This window comes from Balearica regulorum, chromosome 4 (assembly GCF_011004875.1).
Source record: "Balearica regulorum gibbericeps isolate bBalReg1 chromosome 4, bBalReg1.pri, whole genome shotgun sequence".
NCBI lineage: Eukaryota > Metazoa > Chordata > Aves > Gruiformes > Gruidae > Balearica > Balearica regulorum.
Window position 1 is genome coordinate 8,687,611 of NC_046187.1, and position 19,449 is coordinate 8,707,059.

General features: G+C 39.2%; 1 protein-coding gene and 1 long non-coding RNA gene across 3 annotated transcripts; one reads left to right on the forward strand and one right to left on the reverse strand.

Annotated features, from left to right (window-relative positions):
• Positions 1 to 1,852: 1,852 nt before the first annotated feature.
• Positions 1,853 to 18,880, forward strand: PLK4 (polo like kinase 4). Of its 2 annotated transcripts, none has more exons than XM_075751128.1 (16): positions 1,853 to 2,054; positions 2,847 to 2,942; positions 3,706 to 3,801; positions 3,896 to 4,010; positions 5,984 to 7,016; positions 7,975 to 8,075; positions 9,658 to 10,034; positions 10,897 to 11,001; positions 11,366 to 11,468; positions 12,286 to 12,435; positions 13,351 to 13,481; positions 14,227 to 14,318; positions 14,690 to 14,831; positions 16,444 to 16,584; positions 17,470 to 17,576; positions 18,286 to 18,880. In XM_075751128.1, exons 1-16 carry the CDS (start codon positions 2,025 to 2,027, stop codon positions 18,383 to 18,385), a joined length of 2,919 nt encoding a protein of 972 aa, XP_075607243.1. In that variant the 5' UTR covers positions 1,853 to 2,024; the 3' UTR covers positions 18,386 to 18,880. The 2 variants fall into 2 exon arrangements, with proteins under 2 accessions (XP_075607243.1, XP_075607241.1); XM_075751126.1 differs by lacking the exon at positions 1,853 to 2,054 and adding an exon at positions 2,303 to 2,698.
• On the reverse strand, positions 6,420 to 15,772 carry LOC142601653 (uncharacterized). Its single transcript, XR_012835194.1, has 3 exons — positions 15,229 to 15,772; positions 14,991 to 15,094; positions 6,420 to 6,560 (listed from the first exon to the last, which is right to left on the reverse strand). It is a non-coding gene; the product is annotated as an uncharacterized LOC142601653 (long non-coding RNA).
• Positions 18,881 to 19,449: the final 569 nt, after the last annotated feature.

The following is a 19,449-nucleotide window of genomic DNA, read 5'->3' on the forward strand; positions in this document are numbered from 1 at the left end:
CCGTTAATAGAAAAGATTGTCTCAGATCATTGCTAAATATTTCACCCTGCAAGATTATTACAGTACCAAGTACCCTTTTTCTACTCCCAGATCGTGAGAAAAGAACACTTCATTAACTCCTGTTAAGAGCAAAAAGAGGAATTATCTTCTGGTTGGAAAATTTACGTGTCGATAGAGAGCCCCTTTTGTTCTGTCTGGTGTGCTGACAGCTCCCCCTTCTGTTCTAATCGACTTTAACCATCTTTCAAAGCACACGCATACTTTTCTATTAGTAAAAAAATGGTTATCTGCTAAGCAAGGGCAATCTATATTATGCCTCATACCCCTTAATATATGCAGGTCAAAACACCATGCCCACATGTTATAAGAGAAATAAAATCTGATGACGAACATCAGAAAACATAATCCATTCCCTGAAGCACTATTTTTTTCTATTAAAAGCACTTTCAATTACAGCACTTTAGTAGCGTTTCAATGCAAAAAGTACTTCCTCTTTGTCCTAATTAATGGTCATATTTAAGTCTGCATTCAAAAACTTTCATATTTCATATGAAACAGTACAGAAAGAATCCAAGAAGTAGGTATTAAACACAAAGAATCACAACTCAGCTCAGTGCTCCATACTGCACTTGGTGATAAAATCAATTACCATCTTGCACTGTGTTTATGTTGACGCTATGCTACTATCCCAGTAAAAGTTATTTAGTTTGGCACTACAGCCCCAAAATCAACGGACCCTTCAATGGGTTCCTCAAGCAGGAAAGCGAGTTCAATCTAGGCTTTGCAGCTGCTCAGCACATGTTCTGGTAGTCTATTACGCACAATACCACCATCAGCTGACAAAGCCTCACTGGCCTAAGCTTTTTCAGATATTTGGGGAAAAAAATACAGCAATGTACCTTCAAGAAAAGATTGGCAACTGATGATTTAAAGCTTCAGCTTGCACCTCTTTCTTCAGTGGACTGAACATGTGGGAGAGGGGGGATTTGGGTCAAACCCCAATCGATAGCTCTTTCTCTCAGCTAGCTCTGGGCATGTTTCCTGTGCAGCTGCAGGTTCCTCAGGGTGCCAGGTGGCGGCAACTGCTCCTCCCCATGGGTAGCCTACAGAAGACTGGGCACCCAGCCCAGGCCACACTGGCAGTCTTCAACCTAAGCCCATTGCCATTTCTAGCCTATACATCTGAGACAAACACCCTGCCTCTCCATTACTACACACTGTATCACAGAAGGTAAGATGGAAGACCTGCACTTTGTGCTTAATATGTAAGGCAGTAAGCTGAAGGGAAGCCCTTAAACTTTCTAAGAGTTCATCCCAGAATTTAGCCCAGATATTTAAAAATAATAACCAAGGAATAACAGAACCTCTCTATTGAGTGTGAGGGAGATACCCACGTGAGGATAGCAGTGTTCCTTTTATTAGGAGAGTTCACGTTCATTCACAATCAACCAGGAGCTGACCCTGCCACCTCAGTTCAGCCAACCTTCCACGCCTGATGGCTTCCACCAAGATGCCCGGGTGGGCTGGCAACACCAGGGAGCCCGGCCTCCCTAGGCCACAGGCAGCATGGAGGCTCTCCCTCTTCTGAGGAAAGATACATGGAACCACGCAGAGGTGCCAGAAGAGGTTATTTTTCAGATACCGGGCTGAGGTGACACACCGGGCAGACGAGATGCACCAGCCCGCCACCGCCGGGCCCCTCAGAGCGCATGCGCCGTAACGGCTGCCAGGGAAACAGGCACGCGACGCCCTCCGCATGCGCGGTACCTCCCAGCCAGACCATGAGCGCCACAGGCACTTCTGCGTGACGCGATTGCGTCAGACGCAGCCTCGACCTGGGGCGGGGCGGGGGGGGTAACGGCGCGATTTTTCAAAATGGAGGCGCCGGGGGAGGGGAGCGGCCGCCTGGCCCGGGAACGAGCAGGCCTGGGCCGAGGCGGGCGGCGGAGGGCGCCGTGATGGGGAGCCGCGGCCCAGGTCCTGAGGAGAACCCATAGCGGGACCCGGGGAGAGCGGCCGGCGCCATGGCGACCTGCATCGGCGAGAAAATAGAGGTGCGGAGCCCAGCCCCCCTCCTGCTACCCGCGGGCCTGGCTGGAGTCGCCCCGCCGCTTGCTGGGGGCGCGGGGCCGGAGGCGGGGAGAGGCCAGGCGGGGGCTCGTCCTTCTCCCGGGCGGTTTGTTTGTGGGAGGCGGTCGGTGGGGCGCCGAGCGCGGCTCCTCCCAGCCCCGCCCGCACCTTCGCCCCCTCCCCCCATGACCGCGGCCCGGCGGGCTGTGGCGGGGCCGGGCCTCCCGGGATCCCCCCCGGCTGGGCCGCTGGCGGAGCGGGCGCAAGGGTTCAGCCAGCCGGGCCGGGCGCCTTCCCGTGCCGAGCCGTGCCGCTCTGCTTCCCCACCCACAGAGGCACCCGGCCCGGGCGGAGCGCCCCGGGCGATGACGCCCGGATACCCGGCTCTGTGTTTGCGGCACGGGCAGCGGTCGCTCCCCAGCCGCTGCCATAGCAGCGGGAGCCGGGGGTGGGCGTCTCGTCCCCCGGGAGCGGCGGGAGAGCCGGCGGGAAGGTGGCCGCTCCCCAGCCGGCCCGGGCAGCGCCTGTGCCAGTGCCAGCCGGCCGCCGCGCGGGGAGGACGATGTCTCGGGGGGTGCTGCGCGGCCCCGCCGCGTCCCACCGCCGCGCCCCGGAGAGCTCCGTCCAGGTACCGTACGGGCACCCCGGCGGCGCCTGGGGGTTTGCCCCGGCATCGGGGGTGTGGGGGCCCCCCATCATTTTGGGAAGCTCTGTGTCCGGAGAGGAGCTTTAAAGCCTGGGCTGGGGCTGATGGCGGTGATTTGTTTGTGTTGCAGGACTTCAAGGTGGGGAACCTCCTGGGGAAGGGCTCCTTCGCAGGGGTCTACCGAGCAGTGTCCCTGAAAACGGGTCTGGAAGTGGCTATCAAAATGGTAAGGCAGCCAGCCAAGGAAGCGTCTGTCTTCCAAGAGGCTGAACAAGGGCAAGTCGCAACAGGTTGGAGTTATGTGGTTGGGCATTCATGCCTGGATTGCTTTTTTTGTATGTAACTGATATTTAGATTAGGATGCAATCCTGAAATATGCAGTACAACCAAATAAACTGTATTGATAATTCATAGAAGTGCTTAGGGTGCTATTTAAAGAACTTAAGCTCAAATATTCAACATTGGGTGGACAATCAGCCCTGTAATTCTAATTCAGAAACTTGTGACCGCAAAAACTTCATTTAGAATCCACGTGGCTGGAGAGGTCCTGAAAAAAATGCCTTGAAAAATTTCCCTCACTGTCAGGATAAACTTTGTGAAGGGAACTCGCATATCACAGGTGTTTTGTCAGATTCACTTACCTATAATACTTTTCTATTTAGCCACTTCTTTACTATTAGCTATATTTAGAATATCTACCTGGCAAAATCAGAATTAGGTTTCTCTGCTTAAGTATTTCAGAAAATTTTCTAATTAGTATTGAAAATGTTAAACTTGTCTACTTTCAGACAGTTGTGTGTTCCTCCACTTATCGTTGATACTTGTTCATTAAAAGCATGTAGTAGGTTAAACTATGTAAAAACTCAATTGTGTTTAGAAGTCTTCAGGCAAGCATGCATTGACCATTTAAAATTTCGAGTTCACTTGAAACTAACATGTATGTAATCAATGTTGCAGTGCTTGAAAAATATTCTGTGATCCATTTACAGATAGATAAAAAAGCCATGCACAAAGTTGGAATGGTACAGAGGGTTCAAAATGAGGTGAAAATACATTGTCAGCTAAAGCATCCATCTATACTTGAGGTAAGAATTGTGTTTCTGTGGAGAGGACTGCATGTGTGACTTGCTGTGTAGTCTACAAAATGTATTTTAATTTTTTCATTGGTTTATGTTCTAGCTTTATAACTATTTTGAAGATAGCAACTATGTGTACTTGATACTTGAGATGTGTCACAATGGCGAAATGAGCAGATACATAAAGAACAGAAAGAAACCCTTTTCAGAAGAAGAAGGTGAGATATTTTTGTGTAGTTCTTTGCATATCTAAGTCTAGCGAAAGGGTATTTAGAACTGCCATCACTCCGAACAATTTTATATAGCTTAAAATCTTGTGATAAGTGATAATCTAGAGATTAATTACTATTACACATATTCACTTGAATTTTTGTATACTTTTGTTTCTGTTTATGCCATTTTACAGTAGTTTGTGCTATTTGAGGTTTAAAAAAATACAGTGAACTTAGAAGGTTGAGGCATATAGAAGTTAGGGCTTACCTTTGTACATAAAATTATGTTGAAGTATAGGTCAAGACTGGGAAGTTCCACAGAGGAAACTGGGCAACTTCACATCCATGTTTTGCTTTCTTTGTGTTGCACGTCTTCACCTCAGTATTACTGTATTACATGTCCCCAGTTAGAAAGCCTTCCAGGTTATAGTTTGTCTTATGTGGTATCGTTGGAAATATTTACTATGTTCCAAGGGGCGTGGAAGCAAAGATAATGCAGGTAACTCTGGTGCTGAAGGGTTGAATTAGCAAGGAAATAATTCAGTTTGCCAGTCCTTCAAAAATTCTAGATGGGTTGTCAGCTGAAGAGAAATTCTGCTAGATTTTTACTTCTGTTTCTTACGGAAAACACTGAAAATCCTATCTCTCCTTGAGAGAATAATTCTAAAACTTTTTAAATTGGCTGTGTTACTCTTTCGAATAGTGTTTTCAGAAAGAAGTCTTGCAAAAAAAAAAAATTTAATTGCACTTATGAATTCACTAACACTTCATTTTCTTACAGTTGAGAGAGGATTTCAGTTAGAACACAGACCACTGAAAGCCTAACCAGAACAGGGCAATTTAGAAAAAAACAAAACAAATAAAACCCCAAACCAACAACAAACAGACAAGAGACACCCCAAAAGGAGACAGCAAAGCAAGCTGCTGTGTATAATGCTTGAGGGCACAGCTGAGCAAGCTGTTCTGGTTTCAGCTGATTTGGATTCAGTGGTTATTGCCTCTGCTGTTTCCAAACTTACCATGCTAGTCATCTCTTGCACAGTTCTTCCAGTTTACATGCTTGTCTATCAGTTTCTAATCTAATTCTATGAAACTATTTTTTATATATATGTATGTGGTTTTTTGGAACCCAGATCACAGGACTGGATTAAAGGAGTACTGCTATATGGGCATTATCTATTAAATTTGGATCTGCTCCAACAAAAATAGTTCATCTGATGGTACCTTAGTTCTAAAAGCTGATAAACCACTGACCTGGATAAAGAAGTCTCCTCTTTGAGGAGTGGTTTCTGCTTATGTTTGTTACTTGCTAGTCTTTGCCCTCTGCTAAGAAAAGGAGGAGGATTGTAAATTATTTGCTCTAGAAAGAATCATTCTTAAAATTGTTGTAATTGTAATAAATGATGCTGTTTCAGCCTTGATGAGGCTTTTTTATTCCTTCTGTAAGCTAAAACTGTTGAATATTCCCTGAATTTCTAGTCTAATGGAACAGAAAGACTATCTCAATATTGTGAACTTAGAAGTTTTTGAGAAATTGAAATACAATAGCCTTGTCGGTTTCCTAGCAATAAAACAAATATCATCCAAATTGTCTCCTATATTCTATAATCTGCACGTAGTGAAGCTGCTTGATTTTATGTATTTGCTGTTTCTGAAAGTGTGGAGCAACTTAGCTTTTTAAATTATTAAGTATCTAATTTTAAAAAGTTTAGGCCAATTGAAAATATCTCCAGTCTCATTTACATTATTCTGCTTACTGTATTACAGAACTTTTTTTTATGAACTGTCTTAGAACATAGTTATGCCATATTGCTTAAAGCAAAAAGTTAATTCCAGTCTCATTAGCTTCCTGTAACATCCCTGTAACATCCTCATTATTAAAAAAAAAAAAAAAGCAAGACCAATAGCTGACTTGAAAGTGATTTTTCACAGCTATGACTTCAATTATATGACTAAATCATCTGTTTTTGTCTTGTCAGCCCGACACTTCTTGCATCAAATTATCACGGGTATGCTGTATCTTCATTCTCATGGAATACTGCACCGGGACCTCACCCTTTCTAATATCTTACTCACCAACAATATGAATGTCAAGATTGCTGATTTTGGACTAGCAACTCAGCTGAAAATGCCTCATGAAAAGCATTACACCATGTGTGGAACTCCAAATTACATTTCTCCAGAGATAGCCACGAGGAGTCCACATGGACTTGAATCTGATGTGTGGTCTTTGGGCTGTATGTTTTACACTCTCCTTATTGGAAAGCCGCCTTTTGACACTGACACTGTCAAGAACACGCTGAATAAAGTAGTATTAGCGGATTATGAAATGCCAGCCTTTTTATCAAGAGAGGCGCAAGACCTTATACATAGGTTACTTCGCAAAAATCCAGCAGATCGTTTGAGTCTTTCCTCAGTGTTGGATCATCCTTTTATGTCCAGGTGTAGCTCTGCACGGAGTAAAGATTCGGGAACTTCAGAAGATTCCATGGACAGTGGAAATGCTACCATCTCGACAACCTTCACAGGCTCTTCCAGCATCAGTACCAGTGGTTGCTTAAAGGAAAAGAAGAAGCTGTTAGTTGGACAGCCACTCCCAAATAAAATGACTTTTTTTCCTAAAAACAAGAATTCCAGTAATCCTTCATCTGTAGATGGAAGTGGTTCTTTTCATCAGTGGGGAATTCAGGGAAAAGAAATTGGCACAACTGGCAGGGGAAGAACCATGCAACTCGCTGAAGAGAGACCACATTCACGCTACCTCCGAAGAGCCCACTCTTCAGATAGGTCTGGCACATCCCATAGTCAGACTCAAGGCATATCGAATATTGTTGAGAGATGTCACTCTATGGAACTGCTTTCTAAGCCTAAAGTAGGAACAAGGGAAAACACAGAATGCTTTTCACCTGCCAACAGCTATACTGATATAGGAGAAATATTTAAGGAGAAGACTTCTAGTAGTTCTGGTTCTTTTGAAGGGCAAATATCTCCACCTGTCAAAGATCAACCACAGTAAGAATCAGTTTTTATTAAGATGAAATTTAGAGCTGCCTTATATGCTAAATGCATGATTTTTCCAGTAACTAGGCGGTAGTAAGTACCTAAAGTCTCTACGCTTATGGTTTTGTACACTTTTGTTTTTTGTATCAGCAGAATATCCAGTAATGCTTTCCTATTTTAATATAAGGACTATCGCATATCTTGGGTCTTGTATTTCTCTCCGTATTAAGAGTGGCAGCTTTGTGTGATGGTTTCATATGGTTTTCTTTTTGCAAATCAGTTCAGGGAAAATGCAAACAGGTGCTTTGCCCATAGAAAAAGTAAATGGACTAATATTTTTCTTGACTGTTCACAACTGTTTGACAGACACCTCTGTTCAGCAAGTTCAACAGGCATGTGCTTTCTTTCTATAGCTTGAGTCCACTTGTGACTACATATATGTCACTGTCTAAAAAGCTGGTAAAAATGTGTATAATCTTTGGGATTTACTATATTTTATATAAACTGGAATTGTCTTAGGTGATAAGTTTGCCTACATATTTCAGCTGCACATTTGTAATGCTGAATGAGATTCACTGGGGTCATGGGCATCATTCCTGTGTCTTCTCTGAGGTTGTTTCCTATACTGTTAATTAAGAACTAGATCTAAGAATAGCCACTGCTGGCAGCATTATCGGTGGCTGGTTTTGTTCATATATGTCAGTTCCAAGAATCTACTAGTGAGTGCTAACAGGCTTAAATTTGTGCTAAAAATTAGTAATAAGATTTGGAAACAGTATTTTATTTTTTTATGCTTTACCCAATGAACATTCCTGATTGGAAGAAAGAAGCATGTTCTAGAGCTGCAAGATGCCACCTGCATTTCTTAAATGTTCTAGAAGTGTTGTGATTTCTGCAGCTGTAACGTTATAACTCTCGTTGTGTGAGTGTCTATGTAATCTTGATTACATGCGTACCTTTTATTTTGCAGCTCAAATTATCTCTGCCCAATGAAGCCCCAGGTTGGTTTGTTAGAGCAGAAGTCCCAGGCTGAAACAATGCAGCAGTGGCTTGGAAGCATGCAAACAAATGGTGTGTTACTAATGAGTTGTATATTTTTGCACTCAAGTTGGAGTAGTGACTTGTAACAGTTTCTGTGGGTTTTTATATATTTCTTTAAACTTGTGACAGAAGGGGTATCTGGATGGCCAAGTGTGATACCGGAGTATAATGCTGGCATGTGAAATAACAGTGATTGGATGCTAACAGAGGCTACTGTAGACAGAGATTTGTTTTCTAAATGAAAAGCATGGGAGACCCTAAATTGACTTACCACTGCAAAAAATTGACACAGATGTTGAAAGAGGCAAAATGATTTCCGGCATCACTAATCTGTAGAATCATTCTTAAGCAAGAAATATCCCATTGAAAACACTTTCTTTTTTGGACTAAGCTGTAACATTTTAGTTTCCTGAGGTAGGAATTAATTTCAGAAGGTTTTGTAGTTAGTGTTCCTCTTAAGTTGTTGGGTTGGTATAATGAACTGTATGTAACTGCTCTCATAAGAGTGAAGAAGTTGTACATTGAATTTGAATACTTAGCTTCCTAAAATGAGGTCATTCTCTTCTAGTATTTTAGGGGAAAAAAGAAAAAAAAACAAAACACAAAACCCCACAGTTCTAGAACCTGCCATAATTATTCAGTTGTGACCTGAAATGTGTAAGTATAAATATGTGACAAATGATTGGCAGGTGACTCAAAAGCCCTGTTAATACAGTTGTGCAAATAGGCCTTAAGAGAAATGGGACCTCAGTGAATGAGAAAGATGATGAGGCTGCAGAAGGAGGGGTGGAGGGAAGGACAAAAGACACAGAAGGGAAGGTGTTCTTTGTCATGCATCATGTTACATCATTTACGAATAATGTAATTTAATCATAAAACTAAATCGCAAATCCATTCTGGCTTTTTTTGTTTTGATATTACTGGACTCCTTCCCTTCCTGTCTACCGGGAACTGGAATCATACGACATATGGTCTGAATAACCCTATTTAATTTTTGGTCCCTTCTCAACTGTCCTGCAACATGGCAGCAGGAGTGCAGTACTTGTGTGCGTGAGGTGAAAGTTGATCAAGGGCTTAAATATCAAAACTAGGGAAGCAGTTATAGCGAGTTTAAATATAAAAACAAGTTTTTGTCTTTTAACAAGTGACTGGAAACGAGGGGTTTGGGTACTTGAGTACTCTGGTTGATAGTAAAGCTCTAGTTAGATAAGCTGAAACTTAAATAAAACTCAGTACTAGTGGTTATCTAGCAAGTAAACTATTTCAACAGATTAAACTAGTTCTTGTAAACTAATTTTTGTTTAAATATGTATTTGAAATCTTAGTATTTTGTTTATAAATGGTTTTGCAAAATGATTTGATATATGTTAAGACTGAAGGCCATCAGAACTGAAATCTAGTAACAGTTTATTTTAAGTAGCACTAGAATTTTGCTAGCACTGGTATTGATTGATACTAAAGTCATAGTGTAGCGATTTGAACTGAGGACTAAAGAAATCCCATTCTCCGCTTAAGCCTTCTAAGATGATGTTTTGAAAAGCTTTTAAAAATGTGATAGCATTTTTTTCTTCTGACTCTTTGAATCTACAATGTACTTTTATGATGCTTTCAGTTCCACTGAGACCACCTGCAGACCTAACTGGCAACGGTAATGCACATGGAGGTTTTCGATATCATCTGGATGTGCAGCAAGATGCATCAAGAAATGCATGGAACACCTTAAAAGATGTAAGGAGTCATGATGCATCTGTCGACTGTCCACATTCTTTAAACCAGAGAAACCCAAAGAAATACAACCCTGGAGTTCTCTGCAAATCTGAGAAAATTCAACCATCTTCTTCTACATGTGGCCTTTGGTCAACTTCAGAACAAAACCAGATGTGGGGCAAAGAACCACTAGCACATCAGAAACCTACGCTGCGAAGTATAGTATCACCTCTTAACGCTCACAGGCTAAAACCGATCAGGCAAAAAACAAAAAATGCAGTGGTATGTATCAGCTGTTAAAGTAGAGACAATTTATGTATTAAATGTAGTGTGACTGTCTCTTAAAAATCACTTGGTAAACTATAAGCATTTGGTTTTAGGAAACTTAATCTATAATGATTTAAAGTTATATTAGTAAGATGCATCCTAGGTTTTGTATATGGAACACTCCTGGTCACTTCCTGTAAATACTGAGGTGGCATTGCTTTTAGTTTACAAGCAAAGAAACTGTAGGTAAATATAACAAATATTAAGTGCATATATACTTCCTACAGTTCTAAAACTCTGTGCTGCTTAGCCGTACAGTTGCATTAAAGATTTTAACTATGTCAAGCACATCAAACACTTCTACAGATTAGATAAATAGCTGGATTAGAAATTAAAAAAGTCTTGTTCTCAAGTAAAAACTTGAATCTTTTTCCTGTAGTGCTGCTTTTTCCCCCTGTCTTGTGGGTAAGAAAGCAAAACAAATTCCATTAATCCTTACTGATCACGTAAATTTTCTGGTTGGTTTGTTCCTGGTATTGCCCTTTGCCTTTTGTTCCATTTTTTTATAATCTTGCTAATCCTATCAGGTTTCTTCCTGCCCCCTAATTTGTTTTTTTAGAAAGAACATCATAGAGCTGACCTGTTTGATTTGTCATTTAAGAAGCCACACCTTCACTGACCAGATTTATAACCTTCAGTCACATTGAAGTGTTCTGTTATAATAACAAAAGTTACTGTAAGAAGCTTTTATAAGTTTGCAGTGCATTTGAGGAAGCTGAAAACAATTTTTTAAAGCATTTGTGGAAAGAAATGATATCTTAGCTTGTCAGAAAGTAAAGGTCTTTTTGTTTAACTTGTATTTTTTAATGTATTTCAGGTGAGCATTCTAGATACTGGGGAAGTGTTTATGGAGTTTCTAAAAGAACACCATTCACAAGAACTTGTGAAAGAAGTTCTCAGAATATCTTCTGATGGAAATGTGGTAAGTTTTCAATATCCTCACCGTTGTATAAAGGGCTTAGAGTATTCTTTCAGAGTTGTTTTTATTTTCATTTAAGTGATTATTTGTTTGGAAATGCATAGCTGTAAACTTCTTTTTTTGCCCCACCCCCCAGTACAGTCATACAAATATAAGTAGCAAGCAATTATTTCAGAGCAAGATTGGACTTGACATTTGGAACAGGTGAAGTATTGTTGGAAAAACTGCTGCTGTTAAATAATTACTTAGTGGAATAGAGCATTCATGGTAATTAATTAAACTATGACTTCTTTCCATAACTGTTAAAAGTAGGGAGTGCTGTAGTAAGTTGTGACTGTGAACACAGTTGGTTTTTTTCATTTTGTAGATTGCAGTTTATCATCCAAATGAAGGAAGAGGTTTCCTTCTTGATGACAGACCTCCTGCTCCTTCTGAAGACATCTGTATGTATAATTTTGACAACTTGCCAGGTAACCTAAAATTTATTTTAAAATTATGATTATTAATGTAATTTTTATTGAATCTTGTTTGAGACTGTTTAGCTTTTAGCCATTACTTTCCAGATAATTGTGAAGGTAAAATTCCTTGCAGAATAAGATTCAAACTACAGTTTAACTGGAAACTATTTTGAAACTTTAAGAAAGCATAAACCCACAAGTTTTAAGTTATTTTGTATGGAAGTTATAAAGAGTCACTTGCCCCTTTACAAGGTACTGTACTAAAATTAAAGCTTTCATATTCTTCTCCCCGTTCAAATTGGAAACTGTTTAAATGTGAATGGAAGATGTATTATCAATTTTAAAACAAAGAAACTTTACTTTGTGCTTCCTAATACTCATAACTGGGAGGGAGAGAAAAATACATTCTTGAAAGCATTGACAGAGTATCTAATGTAGATAGCTGCAGAAAAGTATAAGCTAACTATAAGTTCTTAAGAGACAAGAAGACTTCTCTACTAATTAGAGATCAAAGGCAGGTTTTACCTAAAGCCAGGAAGCCAGCTGGACTGTGATGTCTAGTGAAATGGTATGTGCAGCACTTTACTATGTTGTTTAGATTCTGAACTGTATTAATTGAAGCCGTTCAAGCAGAGCTAATGAAGATGCACACTTTAGTAAAAGTTGGTGGAAGTCAGTCAGTTGCTTGGAACATACTTCTATAAAGTACTTAAGTATTATTTACAACCTTCAGCTATCAAATAGATATTTGAAATTACTTTTTTCCAAGCTGGTGTGTAGTATTTAATCTGAGGACTTTTATAAAAATTTTTAATTTTTTTTTTTTTAGAAAAGTACTGGAAAAAATACCAGTATGCAGCCAAGTTTGTACAGTTGGTAAGAACAAAAACCCCCAAAGTTACGTTCTACACAAGATATGCCAAATGCATGTTGATGGAAAATTCACCCGTTGCAGATGTTGAAATTTGTTTTTATGATGGTAGGTACTCATTTTTGCAATTATGCAAATAGTTATATAATGTCATTAAAGCTGCACTAAAATATTGCCAAACAATGAACACTTCAGCTTGAAGAAAATACCAGGAACGCTTTTTTTGCCACTCTGCCTTTATTCTGGCACTCGCAGATCCATTTGTTAGTCATGATTTCCTTACTGATAATCTTCAGGGAGTATATGTTGCAAAAGTATTATTTAAATTATGCATTGTTTTTATTCATGAGCTCTTCTTTGCATCTACGTTTGATAGGTAACCTACTTAGTGAAAAGTGTGTCCCTACTCCAAGCTTTCCATTGTTAACTGAGGTAATAGTATTACCAAGAACACTCACTGGAGAAAGCAATTGGCTGCCTTTTCGAATTCTACCCTTGATAAACTAGACTGCACCAACAATTGTTTTCTCACTATAGACTACTGTCAACTAGTTTGATTTCTCACATGGATAGGTATACCCCAACAGAATTTATGACCAAAAAAAAAGACTTAACATCTCTGTGATTCAGTGTGGAACTGCTATTGAAAGAATGGGCCTTTAAAATGGTATTCAAATACCAATAGAGCCTACTTAACCAATTTTTGGCAATACTGTTAGAGATGTTAATTTTGTCTTGGATTAATGTTTGGAAAGGTAGTTCTTAAGATATGTAATAAATGCATTATTCAGCCCGTTTAAGTAGTGATCTTTGGCCATAGAGGGCATTCAGTTAGCATCACAGTCCCAATTATAGTGGCTTTTTGTTTCTGTTAGACATAGAGCTCATGCACGAGTGGTTTTATTCTTGCAGTCAGTAAGTCAGTGAGATATACTTTAGAGTACAATGTAATGGCAGAAATCTGTATTTTATACATGCTGGTATCTTGTACAATTCACACGGGAAAATTTTACTTTTTTACAGGAGCAAAGATACACAAGACAGCTGGTATAACTCGTGTGATTGAAAAATCGGGGAAATCCTTCACTTTGAAAGGAGAAAGCGAAGCAGGTTTGAAGAAGGAAATACAAGTTTATATGGATCATGCAAATGAGGTAAACTGTTTTATATAGACCTTTTCCAGTGCAAAGCAACTTTCTGAAAATTCAGTTTCTTTTTCACAAATGTGCTTCTGATGTTGCTGTTCATATTTTTCATTACACTAACAAGGAGGGATGATAAAGTGGTTTTTGAAAGAGCAAATATCAATGTAGATGTAACAGTAACAATGCCTCATGAAGACGACTGTTAGAAGAAATTTACTAGTATGTAAAGCAGGTATGCTGAAAGGGTTAAACAGATGAATTTGCTTTATACAAGTTCAAAACAAACAAAACCCAATTTCTTCCCCCAAAACAACAAACACAAAAACCTACCAGGTGTTTAACTAGCCTGCCTGCTGTAGTTTCCATCTTGTTTCATGTCACCCAGTCATGAGTAATTTGTTGTCTATGAACTTAGTAAACAGCAAAAATATAGCATAAATTTCCTATTCAGTCTTCCTTCTGTTCTGTTATTTTCTGGAATAGAATTCAGGGCTCTAGTCCCCTGTCTAGTCCTCCTAAAAGGGGAGGAGATGTGATTATTAAGAACATAATTCCAGATGTGCTGAAGTGAGGGAGTCTTGCTGTAGTATAGCTTCTTGAATTGCCTCCATGGTACATGAGTGCAGCTATCGTTGATATTCAGTACCATGGAAAAAGGCCCTTCCTTCTGTAGGGTCACCTACCACGCTAAACACGTATGAAATAGTTATCCTGTTCTCAATGAAAAACTTTAACAAGCTCCTTTCAATTCCAGGGACATCGTATATGCCTTGCACTGGAATCTGCCATTTTGGAAGAAGAAAAAAGGAGTGAAAGTGTTCCATTTTTTCCAATAATTGTTGGAAGGTAGTATCTTTCAGTTGAAAATACTTAAGCATTTGAATATTCCCACTAAGCAGCCTTATGCAGCTAATGTTTGCAGAAGCCAGAGTTGCTTAACAGAAGATCGTAGTCATTAGCAAGATAAACATTAACTTGATAGCATGTATGAACACCTTATTTTGGACCTGCAAAGCCTCCTGTGATTCTAGGACAACATACACTTGTGGACTTAGACTAAACTGAGCTAGCAATTAGCATGTGTGAAAAGAAGACCAGTGCCATCAAGTGCTTTGTACAGTCTGTGGTAAACTGAAGGAAAAAGTTATATCTCTTTACTTGTTTCTTTAGTCCCTTTTGGACAGACCTTTTCCCAGTTTGTCTCACTATTTTTCCAGAAAACCTGGCAATACTGAATCACCACAGGCTGTAGCACCCCCACTGTTGGACAATGCAAACTCTTCAAAAGAAGTTACGGTGCTGGATAGAAATTTAGCTGCCAGTTCTACTCCAGTTCAAACTCCAAACTGTACTCCTTCTGTAAGTATCCAAGAACATGCAGTAGAGACTAGTCTCCAGTTGGAATTCAAATATTGCTGTTTTATTTAAACTAATAGAATTACACCTGAAAAATCAAAATCCTCCAAACCATTACCACAAATGCCTCCTGGGAACATAGTTTAAAAAAAGCTTACTCACATTATGTGGCACAGTCTTCAACTTGTTTTGGAGAGCTCTGATGTGCCCTCAGGCTTGTATATCGAAAGGTAGTCGCAAAGATATTAGGACTTCAGGCGATTGTTCTGGAATAATCAAATGTTAATGTGTATAAACAAATAAACAAAAAAAGGACAACAAACCAAACTGTAAGTATAAATACATTCATAGCCAACAAGGCTTTGTGTGCAATTTCATCTAGTTTGTTTAAAACGCCCACCAAGCTTTAATTGCTGCATCACAGCCCTGATATTACTTCCCCAGCTGACCGAATTATATCGGGGTCTTGGCACACGGAGTTTGGCTCTACATCTCTCTTCTTTATTTGTGTAGCACATGTCCTTAATGCGGAGTCTGTCAGTTTTTGCTTGACTGAAATGAACCGGCAACAAAAATCCCTTAGGGCTTCAGTACTAGTGTTGATTTTTATGCTGACATAAGGTTACTCATCACCAGAGTTCTAACTTGAGGGTTCAGCATTCCAACTCATTCTTTCTTACCATATAGCAAACACTTAGGTCTTTGTAAGGCTTTTACCGTTTGCTCTCTCTTCTGAAGGATATATTTCTAAGCAAAATACCACAATACCTAGTTGGCTTTCCATGTTACTCCTGACTCTTCTTGTTGGTTTCTTTATTTTTGAACTAGATCTGTATATCCTAAGGTACAGCTTGTTGTTTCTTTGAGGTTCCTGTAACTATCTGGATCCTGATCTCTTTCCTGACCAAGCTCTCCTATTTCAAAGACAACCCCTGACTTGCATCTTTTCACTGAACCCTGAATCTTAAACACTGCTAAGCACACCACCTCATCTCTGTCATCTCTGTGACTATGGGAGGAGGTATCTGAGTAGTAGAACTCTTAGAGAAGCAGAAATGTTCCTCCTAGACAGTAGTGGTGGTGTTGTCCTAAAGGGCCTTCAATGTTTGATCCTCTGTTGTTCTTAATTCAACGCTTTTGTCTCTCTAAACCTGTAACAGACTCTATATGTGCTGTAGAACTCTTCTGTTAATGTTTAATATTATAGTTTCTAAGTAATAGCAATGTCCATATTTTTGTAAAATATTGGTCAAATGGTCATCTGAATGAGGGCTATTTGATAATCTAACATGCTGAACACTTTTCCTGAAGATGGACAGGATTTTCTGACAATCAAATAAGGAAAAATTGGATTTAAGTAGAAAAAGTCCACTTAGGGAAAGCGATTCCTTTGTGGGTACAGGGAAGTGGTAGAAAAACTGTCATCATGCTGAAAAAGTCTCATGAAATCCTGTGGGGTTATTATAAAGTAATGCTGTTACGTGGTGGAGGATATAGGCTAAATCCGTCTATATCTATGAAAAGTTTAAACTAGGTGGTAATTGCCCTCTGTAGTTGGTACATAATCAGTTGGATTAATACTAAGGCTGCTGATACTGTGCATTTCTGGTTCTAGGTGGTGTCGTATGAAAAGTCTACGTTTATGCCTAACACTGCTGAAACCACGTGCTCCTCTGTTCATCAAACAGAATGCAGTCCAAATTCAGCCCAACTTTTAAAATCTGTCTTTGTGAAAAATGTTGGCTGGGCTTCTCAGGTGAGAAATGGATGCTTGATAAAGGAGGGAAGTCTGTTCTTTTTTCCTATTAAACTTGAGATACATATTTTTAAGTCACAAGCTTTAAACTTGATTTGTGAGGAATACATTCGGTTGTGCTCTGCTACAGTTTAAATCTGAAAACTGGTATGTGGAAAGATCTTTCCAAATAAACATCTTGGATAAATACCATGGTGAACTACATAAGTAGAAGAAACTAAAATAATAGTTCAGTATTTCACTTAGGAGTTTCATGTGGTTATTATTGCCTATTGCAGTGTCTTCTGTTGTTTCAGTTTGACTCTAGTAATAAAGACTTGAAGCTGTTCATGTTGTCTGTTCACTAATGCAGATGTAAAAGTGTCACGACAAAGGTGTTTTTAACAGATATGTACCAGGTCTGTACAAGAAGGAGGAATCTGGCTATACAACAGGAAAAGCTGTTTCCTTACAGAGAAGATTTTTTTTCTCTGCTTTTCTGTGGGACCAGCTTTAGATTTCAAAAATGGTTCTCTGCAATCCAGATAAAGTAAGCTTCCTGTCCTAACAGAAAGTTTGCTTTATGTATAAACTTTAAAATGTATATAGCTGTGAACTCTCACAAATGGGCCTTCTATTTTATGTTTGGACCTATTTAAATTTTCTTAAGGAGTGGTTAAGCTAGAGGTACTTCTACTTAACTGTCATTGAAAAGGATGACTAAATCTGATATCTGAAACCTTAGACTACTTACTCCAAAGTAGTATACATGCAATCTTTAAAAGACTGACCAGATAACCTACTTCAGCAAGTCTGAAAAACTTTCAGCTTCAATTATTAGAAAAATTCTAGGTAGGTAATCCTGTATTTTATGTCCTCAAACTGTAATGCAACTTCTCTCATTAGCTGACCAGCGGAGCAGTATGGGTTCAGTTTAATGATGGATCCCAACTGGTAGCCCAAGCAGGTGTTTCTTCTATCACTTACACATCTCCAGATGGCCAGACAACTAGGTAAGTCTATTACTGCTGTAAAAATAGTTTGGTTTACTGTCAGTGCAAGGCTGTTAGATATAAGGTAAACTTCGTAGCTGCTATTCATTTTGTGCTGTAAATATTAAAACTTAGCTTTTCAATCACTTCTCAGTTGATTAGCTTATAAGCTTAATAAAGAGAAACACATATAGCTTTGACTGAACTCTGGATAACAAATGAATCAAAAAAACCCAAAAACCTGGGAATGCATCTACTTCTTGGTCTCCAGAGTATAGCCACTATCCATGTATAGTATTTAAGAGGGGGGGGAGAAAACTAAGGTTTTAAGACCTTTTTTTTTTTTTCTCAAGACACTGCTAGATTAGGGAGATTGCATAGACCTGAAGTGCTTGGGTGAAGTTTTGCATATCTCTTGGACACTGAGCACTTCGCATACAAATATGGGCACTCATTAACATGCTTACTCTTAGAGACAGTCATATAGAATCTGTTCAGATATTATTGCTTTAAACATTTAGATTATATTTTCTTAATCTGAAACATTTTTTCAGTTAAATATGTACAGGGAAAAGGGGCCTGGATTTAGGCCATCAAGCTTCAAGTAATGTTTAGATATACTTAATATCCACTTAGTAGTTTGCCTATTTACAGGCAAGTTTTGAAATAATTATACTGTCCTTAAATTATTTCAAGCATCTAAATTTTGTATGCTTATTTGCCTTTCTAGGTATGGAGAAAATGATAAATTGCCAGAATACATCAAAGAGAAGCTGCACTGTCTGTCTTCTATTCTTGTCATGTTTACCAATCCAGCTGGTCCCCACTGATTAAAGCAAAGGGGGTGTCAGGACACAGAGCTTAATAAACTCACTCACTGACTTTTAAGTGACTTATCTTACTCAGCTTATGCAGAAATTCTTCCAAAAGCTGGTAAAAAATAGGAAGGGTTGCTCTGTTTATGTGTAGCAAATTGCTTGTAAAGTATCACACAAACCATGTTTTTCATCAAAATGATGGATAAACTTGCTCAAGCAAAACCTTGAGCAACTTTGTTCTAAACAGCATCAACTTTTTGGAAATAATCTGAATCTGTTGTATTTTTTCTTCCCCCACTGCTTACTCAGTGTGAACAATCAAGGAAAAAGCATCTGTGCTGTTGAAGTGTTTGTATTTGTAAATAACTTATATTTTTAAGTCTTACAAGTAATATATGTAAATATGTATATGTTTTATAACATTGTTTTTATTTTTTGTAGAAGCAGCTTAAACTTCCCTGCACAAGCATTTCATACAAAAAAAATAAATGCAGTGGTAATTGTCCAGATCTATTTGTTTTATGTTTAAGTGACAATTTATTGAGAGCCCGTTCTTCTAATTAGTAAACTCAATTTCTGTCTTAGAGCATCATATATTGGGAGTTTAGGTTTGGGTGGAGCTTAGGGAGAAACATATAAACCTGCTACATCAAGTTACTTCTAACTTGCTCAACTGAAAAATTGCACTATGGTTGTATATTCAATATTTTACCTCTTAACTACAGCTGACTAAAACTAGGAGCACAGTTGATAGGAAAGTGAACTACATCTACTGTAGTAACTGATTCCATTTCCTACTTTAATAAAATTCCTACAATTTTACATACTTTCACCTTGTCTTACACAGTATGAATTATACCTATAACAAACTGCAGTAGCATGCACAGAAGCTATTTCTTAAGTATTCTGTTTCAAGTGTGCTATCATTCCTGATGGTGGGTTATATTCATATTTAAATACTCAGACTTCTTTGTAAGGTAGGAGAAAGGCTTAAGTTGAGTGGAAAAGCAGGATCCAAAAAGGTGTCAGTGGGGGGGAGGATGGAGAGTTTCAGAGAGGCTGAAGGTGGCTTGCAC